Consider the following 22,910-nt stretch of genomic DNA (forward strand, 5'->3'; position numbering starts at 1 on the left):
TCTCAAACCGTTTCAAAATGGCGGCCGGTCAAAATTCAAGCTGGCTGATAATTGACACCGGTTGTTTGTCCATGAATTAGCGCAAAAATCAGGATCTGGGGGGTATGCTGACATGAGAAAAACTAATTTGACGTTGGATTTTGTTTAAAAACTAAAGGACCCCGCACACTTCTTATGGGAAGCTGCGCCATGAAGAATTGCCTTCTGACTTTTGTCATTCGATTCTCCTCAAGATGCTGATCAAAAGTTATAATTGCGCCAACTTTCTACGATGCACCGTTTTCGCAAAGAACCTATGAGATGAAGATTCAATTATTCGGTGATAAAAAGCCAGAAAGATTCCTCATTTCAGTGCTCAATTGACAAGCGGCTGTGTGTCAACAAGGAAATCATGGGGACTCCCGCACCGAGCGGCAGTCTTATCTCGGATTCCGCACGCCGTTTTGCTCGACCACCATCCAAATCAGATTCTTGAGGAGCATAAGAACAGGAAAGTCTGAACGTCTACCGGGCGAGTGCGGGAGGGAGATAGCCCCTGAGTCGGCAGGTACAGATAAGAAGACGGACACGCGCTACGTTTTCTCCTCATTCACATCGGGCCTGTTCTCAAATACTTTGTTCTTTTTTATTCATAGTCGCCGAATAATTGAATCTTCTCTTTGGTTTTTACGAAAACGGTGCATCGTAGAAAGTTGGCGCAGTTATAACTTCTGATCAGCATCTTGAGGAGAATCAAATGACATCAGTCAGAAGGCAATCCTTCATGGTGCAGCTTCCCATAAGAGGTGTGCGAGGTCCTTTCCAAAATGACCGAAAATTGCCACCTTGGTTTTTTGCTGATCAATTTGCCTGGAACTTGGTACTCGAGGGTATTTGGGCCTAAGATTGACAGATTCGAGGTTGGATTTCTAAAAAAGGGCAATTTTCGGACATTTCGAACTTTAACCAGCCGCCACTTTGAAAATTTTGGTTTTCTTAAAAGTCAAACATTAAATCGTTTTTCCCGTGTCAAAATATCCCCCATACAGGATTTCAGGCATATCCATCGAAAAAAGTGAGGTGCCAATTTATGGCCATTTTAAACTTTACTTAATCGGCCGCCATCATGATACGGTTTGAGGTATTGACTTCGAGTTAGCGCAAATAATTTTCCTTTTGTATACCCTTTCAAACGAGCTATCACAAGGGGTATCTTTCTATTTGACAAAAAAAGTTGGGGTCCGTTGTCCCCCACAAGGGAGCCCCTGAAAAATTTAGGCGGCCAAAAAGTAGCTCCCTTTGATCTAGGAACATCCCCCAAGTTTTAAGTATTTACCTCAATTCAGTGAAAAGTTAGGTGGGGGGGAAGGGGCGTTTGGATCACCTTTAGTATCACCATGATCCTGGAGGAACACTTCTTCCCAACAGACATCCTGGAAAAAATGAGTTAACTACTATGGTATTGCATTCTTGGGAGTAAGCACCTAAAATGTGCAATTTAATGCTTCCGTTTTCTTCAGAATCCACAAAGGAGTATTGCAATCCCGCCTCGGAGACAGCCGCCAGCATGTCTTGCAAAGGATAAGTAATTGCAAGAATCATGAAGTGTATTCTTCCCCTCTGAAATCGTCGCATTGACGGTTGAACAGAAGTGTCCCTGCATCATCCTACATCCACTTTGATACAATTTGACACAATACTCTTGTAAACTATATTTTCATCTAGAAAATTAAAATGGAAAAAGACAATTTAGTAGAAATATAGGTAAATAATTTATTTAGTTGGTATCTTGCGTTTCTAAAATCTTGCTGAGCAAACAAATATTTTTTAAAAAGTATTTCGGAAACTGAAATTACTTCAAGGCACTATAGAACTCCAGAAGACATCAATTCATTTTCAATGTTCAAGGATTTCATTATGATGTTGGCCACCTGTGGTGTAGTAGTTGTAGCGCTTGCTCTAGGATCGTGAGGTCCCGGGCTCGATTCCCAGCCACGTGACCCGAGTTTGATAGTCTCAAACAACGGTTATCTAGGGCTGGCTTAATTAGGGACGGAGGAGGTATGGGACTTTACGGACGGTAAAGCGCAAGGTTATCCCTCATAGGATATTTGAAGTGAAAAAAAAAAAAAGAAAGAAAGAAACCGTTAGAGTGGTAAGGCTCTCCCAGCGGACAAAAAGCGGTCCAATTGATGGGATGATATGAAAAGATTCCGGTGCATGTAGTGCTCTGCGGTGAACTTTTGTCCTCTTTACATCAAACATCTGATTAGGTGCACTTTGAAATGTGTTGAAGTGCAAGTTGGCAATGCAGTGTAAAACTGTTAAGTTTGTAGTACGGAGTACTAACCTAGTCGTGTGAGACTGCGTGCTGTAGCGTAGTCAGGTTTTCTTACATAATGTGATAACTAGAATAAATCTCTGTTCGGTCATCTTAACTCTCTTCAATGCCTTCCTTTTTTACATATTATCCACTGCTTTAATTAAGCTACCTCAACAGGTTATGTGCCCTTATAAGTAAAATTTACGCGTTGTTCAGTTTTCGATCGCGAGTTTGTTTTTTCGTTCCGTCGCCGTATCATGTCCGTGAGCCTACACCTCGTGCCGCGTACCGGTCCTGAAGCAGATTTCTTCAGAAAATACTTCTATGACGACTGACGACGACGATCAATCAGTGGAATCAACTTTGGAGGATCAATCAGAAACTAACGACAAGCTGCCTGCATCACAGCCTCAGCAAACTTCTGACTCCACTATGGCTGCTGGAGCGGCTCCCTTGCCCACCTTTCAGAAACTCAAAGGTCAAGAAAATTGGTCAACTTGGAAGTTCCAGATGTTCAATTTCCTAAACTATGATGATCTCTGGGATGTAACAGATCCTACACAAGAAGGTAATGATTCACTTTCTAACAACTCAGCTACCAAACTGAAACAACGGAAGGCTTCAGCAAAGATTAATCTCATGATCGAACCATGTTGCATTGTGCATGTTCGCAATACTGAAACCCTCAGTCAAGCATGGCAAAAACTTCAAAACGCCTATGAAAGCTCTGGTCTATCTCGTCGTTTAAGGTTGTTAAGAAACCTCTTCAATGTTCGTCTTGAAAATTTCCCCACTATGACGGATTATATTTCAGAAGTTTTTAATTTGTCTCAACAACTGAACGACATCAGTGCCCCACTCGATGATGAATTTATCGGTGTTATTCTTCTTAGTGGTTTAACTGCAGATTTTGATGCAATGGTCCTAGCTCTAGAGCATTCTCAGACTAAAATCACGTCTGACCTTATCAAGAGTAAGCCTCTAGACCATGCTGATAAGAAAGTAGAAGAAAATGCGCAAGCCTTCTTCACTGGTAAACGACCCTACAAAACTATTAAATGTAATTATTGTGGTTTATTAGGTCATCGCACTGTTAACTGCCGTAAGAAACCCAAAGGAAATGGTGAGTCAAACACATCTACTAACAATGCCTCAGCATCATCCTCATTTCATTCTAATGGCAAAGACTCAGACATAAAAACAAATCAACAACATGGGAAAAAGAAACCTAAACACTCTTTTTTCACAGCACTAGCATCTTTTAATTTTAGTTGTAATGAATGGTTTCTAGACTCTGGCGCCAGCAAGCAGCATATGACATGCTATCGTGAGATCCTCACTGAATTTCAAACTTTACCACCAGAATGTATCACTACTGCCAGTAACACGGTCATTAAATCACAAGGTCAAGGTAATTGTTTGATTAAGTTGCAAGGATCCACAGAACCGATTGAAGTTCATGATGTGTTGTATGTGCCTGATTTAACTGTCAATTTGTTATCTGTAAGCCGATTAATCTCCAAAGGTTTATCTGTCCTCTTTGATGATGAAGGAGGAACAATCATCAATTCTGATGGAGATATTATTGCAACAGCATCTCTATTTCATGGTGTTTATAAATTAGATGTTCAATCCAATGAGTTTCCTCAACAGCAAACTGAAGTTTCCTTTACTTCAGCAAACTTAGCGTTGCAGGACAACCAAACCTTATGGCATCGCAGACTTGGTCACTTAAATATGCGCTCCATGAATCTTCTTAAAAATAGTCTAGCTGATGGCATCACATATCAAAACTCTCGAGTAAAAAAACCGTGCGCACAGTGTGTTCTAGGAAAACAAACATCATTGCCCTTCGGCAAATCTTCTTCTCGAGCCAAAGCCAAATTAGAAATTATTCATACTGATTTGTGTGGCCCAATGCGTGTACCGTCACACAATGGAGTAAAGTACATTCTAACTTTTACCGATGACTTTACTCGAAAAACCTGGGTATATTTTCTCAAAGCTAAAAGTGAAGTACTTAACAAATTTCGAATCTTCCAAAACTTAGTTGAGAAACAATCAGATCGATCCATTAAATGCCTACGTTCTGATAATGGCAAAGAATATGATAATTCTAAATTTCATAATTTTTTCGATGATATAGGTGTTCGCCATTTAACTACTGTTGATTACACTCCTCAACAGAATGGAGTCGCAGAAAGGGTGAATCGCACGCTACTCGAAAAAGCCAGATGTATGCTGTTTGATGCAAATCTTCCAAAATCATATTGGGCAGAAGCAGTAAATCATGCTGCATTTCTCAAGAATCGATCTCCAAGCAGAGCAATTCCAGACCATACACCAGAAGAAATGTGGTCAGGTGGTGAGCGCACAAATTTAGTGAATCTCAAAATTTTTGGCTGCAAAGCATATTGTCACTTACCCAAAGTTAAAAGAAACAAACTAGATGCTAAAAGTAAAATCATGATTTTTGTTGGTTTTTGCGAGAATAGTAAAGCCTATAGACTTATCGACCCGCAAAATCCTACAGTCTTTACAAAAGCTAGAGACGTCATATTTAATGAAACCTCATTTTTAAATAAAGATCCATCACTCAACTACAACAATGAACCGCAATTCTTTTCCAGCACATCTACAGATGATTCTCAAACACTCAGTGAACAAAATGATGTCGCATCTACAAGCAAACAGACACCACAATCTACAAAAGAATCTCAAACAAAGAATAAACCAATTGCAAATGAATCAAAAATACAAATTGAACAAGTTACAAATTTGGCAGAAAATTCAAACAAAATGAAATCTACATCTTTTGAAGAAACTGCTGATCTCACAGAAGAAGATGAAGAAGATATCAGTTCATCAGAAAACAGCTCACATGAAGAATCGTACGAGTCTATCAATTCTGACCAAATCACAACCGTTATTTCAGAACTATTACCAGATTCTCAAGCTGTTCAACCGCAATTAACTTCAGAAACTGATGTCCAAGAACGCCCTACGCGACCTCACAATCTTCCTGCCTGGACTGCTGATTACAAACTTTGGCAAGCTTTAATTCATCCTAACAACCAAGAAATACCCGACACACCTAAACAAGCTCTAAAAGATCCTGAATGGAAACGAGCCATGGAGAAAGAACTACAATCCTTCGAAAACAACAATGCGTGGGAAATCGTAGATAAATCCCATGACCAACAGCTTTTAGAGACTAAATGGGTTTTCAAAACTAAAATTAATCCAAGTGATCACCATCAAATAAACAAAGCAAGGCTAGTAATTAAAGGTTGTGCACAACGCTACGGTATATAGACTATTTAGAAACGTTTTCACCTGTGGTAAGGCACTCTACACTAAGACTACTATTTGCTTTATCTGTACACTTCAATTTAAATTGTTACCATTTTGATGCCATGAATGCATTTCTCCACGGAGAACTAAATGAACAAATTTATGTGAAACCGCCAGAAGGTCTCATTCTTCCTGAAAACAAAGTGTTACGCCTCAAGAAAGCTGTTTACGGTCTAAAACAAGCACCTCGTTCTTGGAACTCACAAGTAAACTCAGTTCTCATCAATAGTAATTATCAACGCTCTAAACATGAACCGTGTGTCTATTATAAAAGACACGACAAAAAATTAACAATTATTGCAGTTTTTGTTGATGACTTCTTCACGTTTAGTAATGATCAGGAAGAAACTAAGTTCTTGAAGAAAAAACTGTTCAAATCTTTCAACCTTAAAGACTTAGGAAAAATATCTAATTGTCTAGGTATGGCTGTCACTCAAAATGAAAAATCTAAAACAATTAAATTAAGTCATGAAAAGTACATTTTAGAATTACTCGAAAAATTCAACATGACCAACTGCAAACCAGTCTCCACTCCAATTATCAAAACACAATTTGATGATCTACCAGCCGATCCAAGTTTAGAAAAAACCTATCAGCAACTCATTGGCTCCTTATTGTATCTCTCCGTCACAAGTAGACCAGATATTTCTTATGCTGTTACCTTCCTTAGTCAATTCTCAAAACGGCCTAATCATCAACATTGGACCAGTGCCAAACGCATTCTTCGTTACCTAAAAGGTACTTCCAATCACTGCCTTACCTACAAAAAATCAAACAACAATCTGATGGGGTTTGCAGATTCAGATTGGGCCAACAACGATGAAAAAAGGAAATCCTTCTCTGGGAATGTCTTATTCATTTTCTCAAATGGTGCAGTATCCTGGGAATGTCACAAGCAACGCACTGTCGCTCTTTCCAGTACAGAGGCTGAATATCTGTCGCTCTCCGACGCCTCGAAAGAAGCAATCTACCTCAAAAATCTTCTTGAAGAATTAACCGGAATATCTGGACCAATCACACTCAACTGTGACAATCAAAGTACCCTGGCACTTGCAGAGAATCCAGTTCATCATAGGCGGACAAAACACATAGATGTACGTCACCACTACATTCGAGAACAAGTTGAAAACAAACAAATCATCCTCAATTACGTTCCTGATGAGCAAATGGTCGCAGATGTGTTAACAAAGCCAATTCCTAATCCAAAGTTGAAATTCTGTGCAAATGGCTTCGGTCTCAAAGTGTAAAATTCTAATAAAATTTTCTTTGAATATATTTGGCTTATAAGCAAAGTTCTATTTTTAAACGCGAATCTTTTAAATAATAAAAAAAAACAAAAATTCATTTTACATCTTTTTAACTTTCGTGTTTAATTTTATTCATTGCCAGATTGAGGAGAAGTGTTTTTATGTGTTAAATTTTTAGCAATCTGTCATTTCAATTTTTTCCTCAAATGAATTTCTTCCATTTTTTCACATTGCCAAATTGAGGAGAAGTGTTGAAGTGCAAGTTGGCAATGCAGTGTAAAACTATTAAGTTGGTAGTACGGAGTACTAACCTAGTCGTGTGAGACTGCGTGCTGTAGCGTAGTCAGGTTTTCTTACATAATGTGATAACTAGAATAAATCTCTGTTCGGTCATCTTAACTCTCTTCAATGCCTTCCTTTTTTACATATTATCCACTGCTTTAATTAAGCTACCTCAACAAAATGCTTTTTGCTGTTTGTTTTTTTGGGATCTCTATCTTGCTGCCAAGCGCTTAGGTGAACAAGAGAGTACCTAAGAAAAAATCAGTGCTACTTGAAGCCAGGTGATTGCCAGCCCGACAGGTAATTTTTTCTCTTGTGTTTGTTTGCATTCTGAAATGTTTTTGTTTTGATACACACATTGACATATTCAGTATGTGTACAGCAGAATAGCTATACTGCCCAAAACTACCAAATTCTAGATAAACATAAGTAGGTAGGCGACTACTTTAAATTTTAAAGGGTTTTTAAACAAGCTTCCATGAAGTGTTCTTGTATTTCAAAAAGCTTTAGGGGGGCACACAGACGTAACACAGATAAGCATGTGTGTAAACAGCAAACCACAATTATTTTGACTGCCCCCAAGTTTCTTCAATGGAATGGACCAGTGGACAAGGTACGAATTGCAGCAATCCGATTTATGTTTCTCAATCTGAATTTCACGTAGAACACGATGCGCACAACAAAAATTACCGAAATCAACTCCTTACGAAGATATCTAATGATTCTTCATGCGTGAATTCAAACCATCCGCTTATGAAAACTCAATGCTCTACTGAGTTACCTACCTTGAAGGTAGACACTGAACCTCTCTGATATCATTTTGAAGGAGACTAATTTTGGAACAGATGGGTAAATTTTAGCCATCAAGGTGTCCATAAAGGTTTAAATTGTTCTTGCTTAATGATTTTTACGGAGATAATTGAATATTTTAGCATGAAAACATACAGGGTGTTTCAGACCACCCGTACCAGGCCTTTTTCTCGGTTGTTTTAGGTCGTACAAAGTCGGTGACCGCGGGGTTGAATAGGGAATTGACCCCAAGGAATCATAAATTGGTCCCGAAACCCCCCTCCCCCGGTCCCCCTTGCCCAAGTAGCAGTGATCGCGATAAATTGCGATTTAATTGGAGAATGTATCGCGATTTTATCGACGTCGCGATTTATTGCAATATTATCGGGAGAAAAATCGCGATAAATTGCAACAAAATCGCGATATTATCGAACGCGATTTTATAGAGATAAAATTGCAATAAATTGCAATTTTTCATTAACGCATGAATGACGCATATGAAAGATGTTTCTATTCCGCCGCCGCCGTTTTTACCGAGATCCGTTGGTAACTTAACCATCTCATTTTTTTTTTATCAATTATTAGTATAATGTTACAAAGACAGACTGGTAAGCTTACCTGAAAACCGGTATTTTTACTGATTTTTTCAGGTAAGAATACCACTTTTATTGGTAATCAATCCCCGGTAACTTTACCATTTTATCTCGGTAATTCTACCACAGTCGATAAAAACTATTGGCGTTTTTCCCAAGGTCCATCGGTAACTTTGCCATCTCACTATTATTGGTAATTTTACAGAGTCAGAATGATGAGATTACCAATAGAACCTTATTTTACCAACCGTATTTCAAGGTATGAAATAAAATACAGAGGAGGGAAAATTAAAAAAAAAAAAAAAAAAAAAAAAAAAATAAAAATCCAATGAAAAATCGGTGTCAGTCAACGCAAAGACATAAGTTGTGAGGTTGCGAAGCGCCGATCCATGTATAAGAGGCTTCAATTCGCACACGCAAGTCATATAGCGGTCATAGCATAGTGACAATGTGCTGGCCTTCCACCGTAGCGATTGGGGTTCGAATCCCCGCGGAGGCTCCGGGGATTTTACGCTCGTCTTCGTCAAAGGACCTGACGGCTGAACCTAACGGCAATCGGCTGACAACTTTAACCCCTTTTTTTGGCGATTTTATCAATCGCTAGGATCATCAACATCTGAGCGATCATCCTCGATCTTATCGCGATAAAATCGCAATTTTTTCGGGCCGATAAAATCGCAATAAAATCGCGAAAAGATCGAGGATAATCGCTCAAATGTTGATGATCCTAGCGATTTTATCGCCGATAAAATCGAGGATAATCGCGACTTTATCGGCGATAAAATCGCGATTTTTCCGTTGAAAAATGCTACTTGGGTGGGGGGTAAAGGGGGGTCACGATGCTAAAAGTCACGGTTCCCGACCGAATGGACCTGTTGCAAACTTTTGCTAGAGCAAAAATAAGAGTTGTTTCTTGTAGATAATGCCTCTCTCGTCGCGGACTTCAAATACCCGCGGATCCGGCGGGAGCGGCGAGCACCTCGGCGCGTTCAGACGGCTCGCGTTCAGCCGCACATGGTCCGATTATTGAATTTGAAATCAGATAATATTGACGCCTGACGTGGAACTTCTAAATAAAAATGGGAATGGGCCTATTGCAAACATTTGCTAGAGCAAGAATAAGAGTTGTTTCCCATAGATGATGCCTGAAAAATCACGATGAGCGCATCGGCAAAGTCTGAAATGCACTCATAACTTCACAATCTGCGTAAGAAATTTGCGTTTTTTTAAGCTTTCCGCTTCAAAAACGATACTACGGCACAGGTGAACATTTTGTTAGAGGAGTCGCTCCATCGTCGGCGATATTCATCATGGCCGACGCTTGCGCGCAGTTCCGCGCGTAATTCGAGGAGAGTTCAAGGTCAATCAATTCGGGCGTGGAAAATATGAACGTTAACACACCGATTGTTATCTGGTCTAATGCTGTTCAGATGTTATCTCGTCCCATCAATCGTGTTTTGGCGAATTGGCGTCGGCCATGATGATTATTGCCGACGATGGAACGACTCCTCTTACAAAATGTTCACATGTGCCGTAGTATCGTTTTTGAAGCGGGAAGCTCAAAAAACCGCAAATTTCTTACGCAGACTGTGAAGTTATGAGTGCATTTCAGACTTTGCTGATGCGCTCATCGTGATTTTCGAGGCATTATCTATAAGAAACAACTCTTATTTTTGCTCTAGCAAAAGTTTGCAACAGACCCATTGCGGATTGATCGCATCAGAATTGAAAGGCACGAAAAATTTCACGTGAAATTGACCCCTTAAAATCCATAATCGGCCCATCCGAAACCCAAAAATGATCCCTTAAGAGGGAGACAGTACCCCCCTCCATAATTGCTCTTTGATCTCAAAATTGACGTAGATTCTCCAGATAAAGATGGTTTCCGAGGTAATCGACCCCGAGAAATCCAAATTTCATGGTCCCGAAGCTCCTCAATCGCCCCTTGGGGGTAAACGGGGGGCCCAATTTTAAAAATTGGGGCTCCTTTCCGAATCGCAAATTGATTGCATCCAAACTGAGAAGCAGAACACATTTACATCTTAAGTGACCCCCAAGAGTTCTAATTAACCCCCCTGCAGGCTGATTATTTACTTTCATAGATCTCGGCTATAGATCTGCAAATCTCATCTATCGCGCATCTATGATCAAACTATTTGTGATTCTACACTGTGATTCTATCCGATGGATGAGCGATAGATCAGCAGAATTGGAATACAGTGTTGAACGATTGCTTTGAGATGAAAATAATCGTTCTAACCAATCAGACACCTTGATTCACCGAGTGAAGAAGAAGAAGCGCGTAGGAAACCTAACCTCCTAATAGATCATTTATCGTGTTTTACTCAGAGACAAGAGACCCTCCACTGGCCTCCTAGCGACAGGTGGAAGCTTTTACTTTCGGGGTTTCAACAATTCCTTATGGACAATTATGAGCGAGCAACAGTCATCACCCTATTTTCGGCTGTTGACTTACCTACATGGTCGATGATGAGCTTCGGATGGCGTCATAAGCCAAACAACTTTCCCAAACGTCGGCCATTTTCGGCTTGTTTGCGAAACGAAACTGCCAACACGTTGTTGAACATCAACCATGTAGGTAAGTCAACAGTAGAATGCTGAAGTCCCGAAAGTAAAAGCTTCCACCATGGCCAAGTTACTAGTGGAGGGTCTCTTGTCTCTGGTTTTACTCAACTCCGTCTTATCAGCTACCGTGGCGCAGTGGATAGCGGCGTCGATATTCAGTCGCTACCAATCCGAGCTATGGTGGGTTCGAATCCCGCCGCGGCAGTACCAGTCGGCCAATCAGAAGCACAGTTTTAATAGATGTCACCGTATCTACTGCCTGAGGGCCGGGGGATCCGCATCTATCAGTGGATCTATGGCTGGATCTATTGAAATTAGTTCTGAATCGCTCGGAATTTCTGTCTCATAGATCCGCAGCCCGCATCTATCAAGGTCAATAGATGAGGGAAGTAAATAATCAGCCTGCTGAACGACAGACAGTAACCTCCTGAGGAGGGGGGCTTCGCCTCCTCCAAAAATTACTCAAGATTCCTCTAAGGTCGCAAAATTTACGTCGATTCTCTAGAAAAAGACGGTTTCTTCCCAAAAGGGTGGGGAGCGGAGCTTAGGGACCATGAAATTCAGAGTCCTCGGTGTCGATTACCTGGAAAACCGTCTTTTTCTGGAAATCAAAGTAAATTTTGCGACCTAAGAGGAATCTTGAGAAATCTTTGGAGGAGGCGAAGCCCCCCTCCTCAGGGGGTTACTTTCTGTAGTTCAGGGGGGTCAAGTAGAACTCTTGGGGGTCACTTAAGATGTAAATGTGTTCTGCTCCTCAATTTGGATGAAATCAATTTGCGATTCGGAAAGGAGCCCCGATTTTTAAAATTGGGCCCCCCGTTTACCCCCAAGGGGGAAACAGAGGACCATGAGATTTGGATTTCTCGGGGTCGAATACCTCGGAAACATCTTTATCTGGAGAATCTACGTCAATTTTGAGACCAAAGAGCAATTATGGAGGGGGGTACTGTCTTCTCTTTAGGGGGTCATTTTTGGGTCTCGGATGGGCCGATTATGGATTTTTAGGGGTCGATTTCACGTGAAATTTTCCGTGCTTTTCAATTCTGATGCGATTAATCCGCAATTCGGTCGGGAACCGTGACTTTTAGCATCGTGACCCCCCCCCCCCCCTTTACCCCCCAAGGGAGGCCAGGGAGGTTTCGGGACCACGAAATTCGTATTCCTTGTGGTCAATTCCCTATACAACCCCGCGGTCACCGACTTCGTACGACCTAAAACAACCGAGAAAAAGGCCAGGTACGGGTGATCTGAAACACCCTGTATTTTCAAAATCTTGTTGAGTTGTAGTGGTCGGAGAAATTTTAAAAACACAAGCTGATTTTCTCTCAAGAATACATCGGGATGCAATAAGGAGGTTCTCAGCCCAATATGTCATTGCATGGCTGCTGTTCTTTTTTATCATTTTTTCCCCACATTTTTAAATTTTCATTTTCCTCCTTTGTATTTAGACACTTTTTTTTTCAGTAGTTCTTGCCTTTAGTTCTTCAGTTGAATGCGAGAGCATATACTTAACCATGAAGCAAGACACTTTGGATGCGGAGTGTGAATATGAGGAAGAGTCTTGATTTCAATCTTATTGGCAGGAAAATTAGGTGCCTGCATGAAATGAGATCAAGTAAGAGTCAAGATATCAAAGGACCATATCAAAAAGGGGAGGGGGGGGGGGCTATATATTGGGGTAGTTGTTTGACATGAATGTTCTTACAGGAAGAGAATCAATGTTTCCATGACACTAAAATTCATAGAAATCCCTGTGTAGATCCTTAATTATTCCTTATACAGAAAAAATTAAATATCTTATGGAAAAAGCAGGAGTTCTCATGGATGAATTGTGATATACCTAAAGACACTTTAAACACAGAGGTGTGCATTGATTCAATTGGAAGAGTAAATTGGTTGTGAGAAAAGTGTAAGCCTCCCTGGAATAGGATCCATTGAATAAATTTGCAACCACTGAATCCGCATATAGCACCAGTTGACTACTGGGGATGCATATAAAGATATAGAAAAATGATGGAAAATTAAATAAAACCAATTTCGTTTTATTAAAAAATTAATATTTGGAATTTACAAAGATTTTAAAATAGAAAGGAGATGACACCACTGCACTGCAAAGTTACGATAATTGAACTATCATTTTATCAATAAATTGTGAAAGTATCAATTTTTAAAAAAAAATTGGGCAAACTAGAGCTTGACATCTTACTTTGCTAGATATTTGGCTACAAAGGTTTTTTCAAATTTTTCATCTCGGGAAAGACCCCTGAACATCTTTTGCGATGTCCTCTTAATAAATTGCTGTCTATAATGAGATACAGGTAATCAAGAGGAGACGCCTAAACTCCCCTTGAAATGTGCTCCTAATACGATTTCTAAGAAGTAAGAAGTAACCAAGAGGACTGGAGGAGTGACTTCACAATTTTTCAAGAGAGAGCCAATTTTTATGGCGATAGAATTTTTGTCATTTTGCCTTTCTGCTCAGGGCACGGTGAATATTCTTGACTCATGTTCTGACTCGTTTTACGGCTACTCTTATGCACTTTTCAGTGACCTCTCCTCCTGGTTACATCACAAGAAAAAAATTGGGGAAATACAAATAATGCAATTCGCCTGATTTTTTAGAATACCTAATACAAAAGAGAAAAACAAACTTCAACTGACCCCTTCTTAAAAAATTTCAATAAGTAATTTTCATACACGCATCAGAGAGAAAGGGTGAACCGTTTAGTAATATTAGAGTCTTCCTTACACTTTCAGTTTCCTTATCAAAAATGTAATCTTCCGAAACCTAAGTCCACAGTGATTAACACTCCAGAGATACAGAAAAATGGAGCAGGAAGAAAATTTCCAGACTTTTTCATCAGATCCCTCCAGAACGTCTTCATAAATTGCTTGGCATTTTTCCTTTGGCTCTTTCCACTTCCCTGGCCTTGAAGAGAATTGTCGGTCATTCAATGAGGCACACCCCCTCCTCCCCCTCCTCCCCCCTTTACAAATTGTGGGGAAAAACACAAAAGTAATAAAGCGAGAACATGGGAGGAAATGAAAATAGAAAAAACTGTGATTCAATTTTGAGCCTATTTTTACCTCTCATATCTACAAGCAGGGAAAAAATATTAAGAAAGGCAAAAGTACCAACTGTTCATTACAAAACTATGAGGTCAAGTTTCGTGACGAAATGACTAAGGATAAAATGAGAATGCACAATTCCTTATGAATAAAATTTGCCATTTGACCTAGTGACTCATATGATACAGTACAGCTATATATTCAAAATTATCATATTACGAAATGAAATCCCACATAGAATCCCCAAGTCCCAAGACCGGAGAAAGTAGATACGCATGCGACATGCGAGCTGATGGAGGTTAAATTCGAAAGAACAACTCATTTTTTGCCAATTGACAACTGGTTGTGCTCATTTGGTTAAATAATCCCTATTTTGTGAAATTTTTTTGAAAAAAAAATCGAAAATAAATCTCTCTTTAGATTTTGGGTTTTGCACTCAAAGCAAACGGGGGTGTACCCTCAAAGATCAAACGAAAAATTGGCTTTAGTCGTCGAAACAGTACAGGCATAGCCACCGCAAATAAGAGGTATTTTTCAAATACTGGGATAAAAAAAATTGATCATTTTCCGAAGCATCGCTTCACTTTCTAGATTATTCGGTTGTTGGAGGAGGCCACAAACAAGCCGAATAGAGAAAAAGGGGATGGGACAAAGGAAACGCAAATAAATAAATAAATTAATAGATGGAGCTCGCAAAGATTTGAAACTGGAAACTGAAAGGAGTAACGTACAAGAACGAGAAAATAAAAGAAATCTTTTAGGCCTATCAAAAATGGCTTCACTACTGTGAGCCAGTGGCAGCACAACTTAACTGGAGGACAGTACGCCACAGACTGCCCCGGTTTTTTACCAAAGATTTTTTGCCCCGGCCTAAGATAATCCCTCAGAACTACTTTCTTAGAGCTTACAAGCTGAATAAACTTGGCGTTACAGAGCATGCCTAAGTAATGCTGCCAAGTCATCAGCTGACTGTAGCTACAAACATGGCAACAACTCCAGCAATGCTAACAAACCCAAGAGCTGTGCGCAAAATTTTGCTGATAAGCGGACTCTCTGTAATGCGATCTTTTTAAACTGTGATGGAGTAATCAGCGCTTTGTTTCCATCCGAATTTGTGTTAGAGTGACAGAAGGAGGCAAAGAAAAAGATTATAATTTTGTGATTCATTGCTATGTGAGGCGTGGAATGACACCAACAGAAAAGAGTGAGTGTAAAAAGGAGTGTGTATACAATGACAATGTGTATACTGTCAAAAAAATCTTGGCTAATCAGCGATTATTTGTTCCTGTTCCATCTGAAGAATTCTGAGAGATGATATTAGTTGGATGGATTGTGAGAATCAAACAATGCATTCAACTTCAACTGACAATACTTCGAAAAGGATGACAAATTACCTGAGGCAATTGAGACTGCAGGAAGAAACTTAGAGTTCTTCAAGTATATACAGCAAAAATCATTGTTAGGAACGGTGACAGCAAGCCGATTATGAACGATCGAATTCTGATCGATTTTAGGAGTTTCTGACAGATTTTAAGGCCTATCGATTTTCGATCGATTTCCAAAAAAAAAATGGCTTACAAGTGGAAGCGCCGTTTTTTGGACAACAGATCCAATAAATAAGAAAAGAATCAAGAAAATTAAGAAAGAATTACAATGAAAAAAGTATAAATGATGATTTGTAGTCCGTCAAATTAAATATTCGCGGTAATATTCAAAATATTTGAAAGCGCGCGCGATGAACGGTTGATTCGGAAAGGTTTGTTTATGTACTGCTTATCACTGTATTCTCTCTTAGTCTCTTGGTGAATGAGTGTTTTCTTGTCAGTTATTTTACTTTTTGATGATATTATCGAACTAATTAGATCATTACAATACTTCCATTATAAGGCAGTCAATTTGGATCACATTCTATCCTTTGGAGAAATGGTTAGCAAACCGGAAAGTGGTGTGTGTGACGGATCTACGAGATGTTGGTCCGCTCTCTGAATACCGATCAAAGCTATTCAATGGTGATACACGAGGTCCTTATTCACATTTAGTCATTAAATTTTCATCCGTAATTTGTAGTGTAATCCCTCGCAAGTGCGTGCTCTAATTTTCGAAAACTAGTTCGTGCCGGATACTGAGTAATCATCATAGACATCGCCGCTTATGATAAACTTCTTCGGGCAGCTTCAAAATCATTTGTCATCTGTGATTTCATTAGTAATTTTATCTCTCATCCTCAGGTACCATGTGTCAAAGATTTCATAATATCACTTCTCCATTTAAGAAATTCACTTCCAAAATCCTCTGGTTGCTCATAACATCACAACTGTAATTCATCGGATCATTGGTTGCGATTAGGTTAGCGTAGCTAACCAGTACTAGCGTATTGGTCCAACAGTGCAAAAACACATGTAGTATTAAAATACCATAAACTATTTGAGAAGAAAGTTTTCCCATTCCTTACTGATTAAATGAATCGTCATTGATTTTTATCTTTGTCCCTAAGAGTTTCCATGATGGGTCCGAGTGACAATTGACAATGAACCCATAGGAGAGCCTTATAGAGAAATATCTACATAACTGCATGCCTAACCAGAGGTTTATTTATCTTGATATGCTGCCCCTTTAAGGATTGATTTATCAAGCAATAATAACTGTGCAATCATGAGGGGACTCTAAGAGTCCTGATAGTTACTAAATTCCAGGATAATCAGCTTTTAACAAGCTCAATTAGTCCAATCTCACAGCAGCAAGCGGTTAGTTTATCATCAGTTCTTCTCAGTTATGTGTTCAACTCAAAATGTTTTAAAACACTTGCTACCTAGAGCAACAAGTCACCAGGGACTTCACCAATTCTAAATAGCTGTGTCACTCAGAATTATGGCTTCCGCTTGTTCTATCGTACATTTTAAGGATTTGCGCTGCGATTTGCGATTTGCGATTTTGCGATTCTGATCGATTTAGGGCCGTATTTCTGCATTTTTGCATTGATTTGTGTCCTATCGATTTGACCGGCCCATAAGCGCAATGCTTTTCTAAATCGATAGCATCCCCAAATCATTCATAATTTCTGTCAGAAATCGATCGTTCATAATCGGCCTGCAGGTTCGGGTTCCATTTTTGTTTGTTTCAAACAAAATATAGTATAATATTCTACTAAATGAGCTCAATTAATAAATTAACAGCGAGAGAGTGTTTCTTTTGAATGTAATCACAGCCCACTCGCTGGCTGCATTTCTTTAAGAGTATTGGCATCAGACCCACTACTTTGGAGACACCCCATGTAAAAAAAATTAAAAGTGTCATCCTGCAAGTTTTCGGTTCATAAAATTATGAAAACAGGTTTGACCAGTCACTGATGAACTTGACAAAGATGATTTTCAGGGCAAGGCTAGTGTAGCCTACGCCCACAAAAACTGTGTTATCATCGCTACAAATACACGAAGTAATATTAAGCATCATGAGATCCTTTTCGTTGGTCAGAAAAACTCTGTAGGCCTGTCTCCATCGTAAGTCTTACATACTTCTCTCAATTTACAGGAAGATTAGAAAAATCAGAAAATTATGAATGTCTTGTGTCTGCAGAGAAATTGGAGAATTATGATATTGATTTGCAACTTGGCACATTTCTTGTCACATGATAAAGAAAGACTAACAGTTTGCGACTCATGAAAAAACTTAGGATGGTTTGTCTACACATTTCAAAAAATATTCTTCAAAATTCCAAGCGAGAATTTTACTTTGTCTTCCTTTGAAAAAAGTAGAAACAAGACTTTGGAAACAGCAATTCAAATAAATGGTACTTCAGTTTCAGCCTAGATTTTAATCCTTGAGAAAGTTGGATCAAGAACTGCCATTCCTTATTTCTTGCAGCTCCACTCAGCTGCTGTGCTAAAGGAGAGTGTGGTATTGTCAAAATTATCAATTTTGAAATCGTTTAAATTACCTATCACTGACTTAATACGAAGTAAAAATCTGCTCCTATCAAAATTACTGAAAATTTCAAATAACAAGAAACGGAACCCTCATTTTAACAAGCCAATAAAAATTGCTCAATTGGGCACTGAGATGCAATCATACTCACTTGTCACATTGATTCTAGTCTTTCTACATGTTCTCAGTTTTTGAAATTCAGAAATTTTTGTCTTAATGGCAAGGATGGTGCCAAGACTTCTTGAACGCTCCTCGTACTTAAATGTTCATAAGGTTCAATAGTCTCGTCAATATAATTTCCATCTAATATTTGCAATGAAAGATAATTTTTGATTTACCAAAAATATTCATTTCACACAATTTTCTACTTGAGAAGTGATGCTCTTCCTCACCACGGCAGTATGGAGGTAAGAGTTTATACACAGCTGTGATTTAAACGAAAGTAAGAGGCCCTTTTTTCTTATCGCCTAGACTTGTTCAGTATATTACTTCTCATGGTCGGAAATGAAATACTTATCTACTTGTAGGAGTTGAGGAGAGCTTGATCCTTTTTTTCATGAATGGTGATAATGGATAGCTTAACAAACAGATCAAGAGGGGACATAATTGAGACAATCTCACCAGTTGTAGTTAAACAATTATTAGAAGGACTAAACTCTGCAGGTACAACAATTAAAAATGAGAGACTAAGTTGACAGAAAAAGCTGTTTTCTTGCAATTCAGATGCAGTTACTATTTAAATATTTTACAGGGCCAGATTTCACCGGTCTTTAAATGCTTAAACAGAGCGTTTTTAGATGAAGTTGAAGGCATGCGTTGACATTGCTACAATATTTTGAAAGAAAATTACATCTTGCTTTAACAGTTTTGGTCCGTTGAGAGAGCTGATACTCTCACATTATAGTCCTAAGAAACGTCGATTTAGTGAGTAAAATTGTACTAAACATCCCTAAAGAGGTATTGTACCCAATGTTTAGGGAGAAAATAAATATTAAACCTAACAAAAAAATGTTAATGATTAAATAAATAAAGTTCTGATATGAATGGTTATTTCAAATTTTCTTGGAGGGGCCCCTTTTTTCTGATTCATTCTTACATCAATATACATCGTACTTCTTCTTGTAGGGGCAGCTTTTGACTGAAATTTTCAGATTTAAATTATAGCATTATTAAATTTGGTGTAAACATATTCAAGAAACTTTAAACATTTTCTACTAATCATGTATTTTGTTATATTGCCAACGGAAAACGAACTACAGTTAACTTCCTCTAAGTCAAATGTGGAATTTTTCCCTAAGTCAAATTTTTTAGGGTCCTGTCGAATTTTTCATACAAACAAAAAGCCCTCTAAGTAGAAATAACAATATGGTCCCTATGCAGTTTGATTTCGAGGAAGTTAACTGTATCTCTTTGCCTGTGTAGGTGCCAGACACACTTTTTCCCCCAAACAATGAGCCGAAAGTCCGGGGTACGCAACATACAGGAATATTAGGGTCATTTCTTTTAAGAAAGGTCCAAATCCGAAAAAAAATCGGCCGAAAATACCGGTCTTTTTGTGAGGAAATAAGTTTTCTGGGTCACACACATCCTAACTTATTATTTATGACTTATCACTGGCCTACATTTTAATGGAGTCCTTTGAAAAATTTTGAAGACCATAAAAAGTTGTACTTTAGTCTGAAAACGAAGTTCTTGAAATCTGAGCACTGTGAGACAATTTAGATTTAGTCAATTTCTTCACACCATGTTTATAATAAGTTTAAATGAGGGTTTCCATGAAAAACAGTAAATAAGGAGATACATTTAGGCTGTTCGGGCATTGAGTGAAAACAGTCTGAAAAGCCATTCAGCAGACATGGCCCTGTTTTCACATAAACAATACCTAAACGGATCAGCCTGAGGCTCGATGCCTACGTTTTTTACCGGATAAAAACAGTTTCTGCAAGCAGACAAAAAAGATCGAAAGTTGAAGCCACTGTCATTGAGGTACTCTAATGAACATGAGAAAGATCATAGTTTGTGTCATTGTTGAGGATCTTTGGCCTAATTCAAATTTTTGTAGGTTCTTAGCTGTCCAATAGCTATCATGAAAAGTATGTCACTTGCAAGTTAACTTATATCTTAAGCTTGAATTGGAGGAAAATGGAAAATTGAAACAAAAGTTTTTGAGATACATATTTTAGTTGGAACAATGAGAGGCCAAATAATCAAGCTTTTAAAATCATTTGTACTTCAATTTAAATGACGTATTCAAGATCTGTGTAAAAAGTTGGCTGAGAAACATTCCTTCAAGAAATGGTTGATTGATGCTAAGGACCATCATGAACAAAGAGAGGAAAATACAGAAAATGAAAATCGCTGGGGCCGGCTTTTTCGAGTACGGCTTGAATTCGTCCCATTTATATTATGGGTCTATGTTACATTACAACGAATTGTTGGGAAGGAAAATTCTTTAAATTCGTTTCTTAGAATAATAGAAATACCATGTACACCAAATTTGAAGCAAATCAGAGGGGGTTTCGGACCTAGTTGTTATGAAGTGGATAAACCCTTTTCTCAGTGCTATTGAGCCTGAGTTATGATTTTTGCCCATCCTATCACTCCACTGAGAGACATTGCTTGCACTTGAATCGAAAAAACGTTACCCCTCAAAATAAACAATTGACACTCAAAGGAGAGCTTCGTTTTTGAACGAAAAGGCAACACTCCTACTATGACACTCATATTTTCTACCAGCCCCACCTCCTTTATCTTTGGCTGATATCTGTAAAATACAGATTGCACAAAATATGCAGGTCTGCACTATTGGCCAAAAAATACAGCCAAGTCAACAAATGAAGAATTGATAACGCTTGGACTGCATTATGTGAATACTGTCTTATATTATAATCGAGCATCGTAAGTTTTTAAATTAATTATCCATTGGCATACTGGTCATCGAGGTTCACTGAAATTCATATGGCACAGTAACGACGTGAAATAGTTTCTATAAAGAGGGTATTTCGAGCAGAACATGTTCCGATAGAGCAGAAGTTAAGTAAGTTTAGGAATGAAATTGAAAACACGTCTCAAAATGCTCCATTCATGGCAGGTGACATTTTTAGTTCAGAGACTACTCATACATTCATAAGAATAGTGAAACAGGATGGGAAGGGGGAGCAAAGATGATGAAAAAGATTTCAAAGCAGAGAAACTTGAAATCAGGAATAACATGCATTTTCCATTTCATTAAAATTTACCAATTCTGATTACAACTAGCTGACATTGTAGAAAAATAAATAAATTATTACAAAATAATACGTAAAGTTTCAAAATCCGTGTTCAGTTGCACTTACAGTGTAGGCTTCATCAGGACAAAGTTGTTTGAAGACAGATTCAATGAGTGGTTGTCTGAAAAAAGATACCCAAGCCAGAAAACTAATTAAAAGAGTTATTAAGAGACGTCACTTCAAAGTGTCCCCTTGAAAGGAGGAGATGATGCACACTTGCAGCGAGGAAAAATGAGAATAGGCCCGAAAATTGGAGAAATGAATTGGTCACACAAGCAAACATGCCAGATTGTGAAAAGCGCTCTGGATACTTTACATAGAGTTGAATGGGGAAATGTTCCATTTCAAACAGAGCACACGAGAGATTAACCCAACTGACAATGAATAGACCATGCCGTCTGATGCATCAAGTTATCAAACGGTAGAATTGACTTCTTGAGTAATTTTTCTTATATGTTGGGTTTTCTTGTATGCCTCGTAGCAGCAGATTCTAACCAAGCGACCCTTTTTATTTCTTTTCCTCACTAGGAGTTGATTCTTGAGAAAAATTTTGAAGAAGTCTTTAAAATTATGTAACACTTTAGTTGGAATCATTAAAAGGTAGTAATCTGAAATTAACTTCACAACTGAAAACACAGGTTTCCCCAGAGCTTCCCTTCCAGAGCACCTGCCCAGTCAACTATTTTCTTCTCCAGAACGGCTGAAATTTGAGCATCGGGACAAAAACTTGCTCAGATACGAGGGGCGTTCAATAAGTAAGTATCCCCCTCTATAAAATCAATCAGAATGGACCAATTTTAAAAAACTTGAGTTCAAAATCTTTCTTAGGATATACCGAGTTCAACAAAATAAACTACAACAAAATCGGACCATGTGCGGCTGAACGCGAGCCGTTTGAAAGCGCCGAGATGCTCGCCGCTCCCGCCGGATCCGCGGGGATTTGAAGTCCGCGACACGAGAAGAGCTTCTCTGCCAAAGCCTCAGTCGTTCATCACTGACGAAAAATCAACGAAGTTCTTGTAAAATAAGGGGCTTACCTCACTTCTCCACATAACCAGCTCGATCCAAGCAGGCCTGATACTGAGACTAAGAGAACAGCTTGTGGATGCCACGTGCGTGAAAGTCTTTCAACTGACTGGGGCTGAAAGAGTGGACGGCTTGTTTGACCTCTTCCACTGATTCAAAATTAACTCCCCCAAGTTCAGATTTCAGATACGGTAATAAATGGTAGACCGGACCTCCGTTTATTCCTGCTTATAAAATCTGAACTTGGGGGAGTTAATTTTGAATCAGTGGAAGAGGTCAACTACGCGCGTGGCATCCAAAAGCTGTTCTCTTAGTCTCAGTATCAGGCCTGCTTGGATCGAGCTGGTTATAAGGAGAAGTGAGGTAAGCCCTTTATTTTACAAGAACTTCTTTGATTTTTTGTCAGCGATGAACGACTGAGGCTTTGGCAGAGAAGCTCTTCTCTCGTCGCGGACTTCAAATACCCGCGGAT

The 22,910-nt window shown here is 38.9% G+C and overlaps 1 protein-coding gene across 2 annotated transcripts in view; it reads right to left on the reverse strand.

The window, feature by feature from the left end:
- Positions 1 to 1,446: 1,446 nt before the first annotated feature.
- Positions 1,447 to 22,910, reverse strand: part of alph (protein phosphatase alphabet) — a 75,102-nt gene continuing 53,638 nt past the window's right edge. The window contains exon 7 of one of the 2 annotated variants that reach the window (XM_072296373.1): positions 1,447 to 1,700. In XM_072296373.1, coding sequence (XP_072152474.1) covers positions 1,697 to 1,700 — 4 coding nt within the window. In that variant the 3' untranslated portion in view covers positions 1,447 to 1,696. Of the gene's footprint in view, positions 1,701 to 21,337; positions 21,534 to 22,910 lie in introns of those variants that run through there. The other variant, XM_072296371.1, reaches the window with a different exon arrangement.

Source organism: Bemisia tabaci, chromosome 2, assembly GCF_918797505.1.
Source record: "Bemisia tabaci chromosome 2, PGI_BMITA_v3".
NCBI lineage: Eukaryota > Metazoa > Arthropoda > Insecta > Hemiptera > Aleyrodidae > Bemisia > Bemisia tabaci.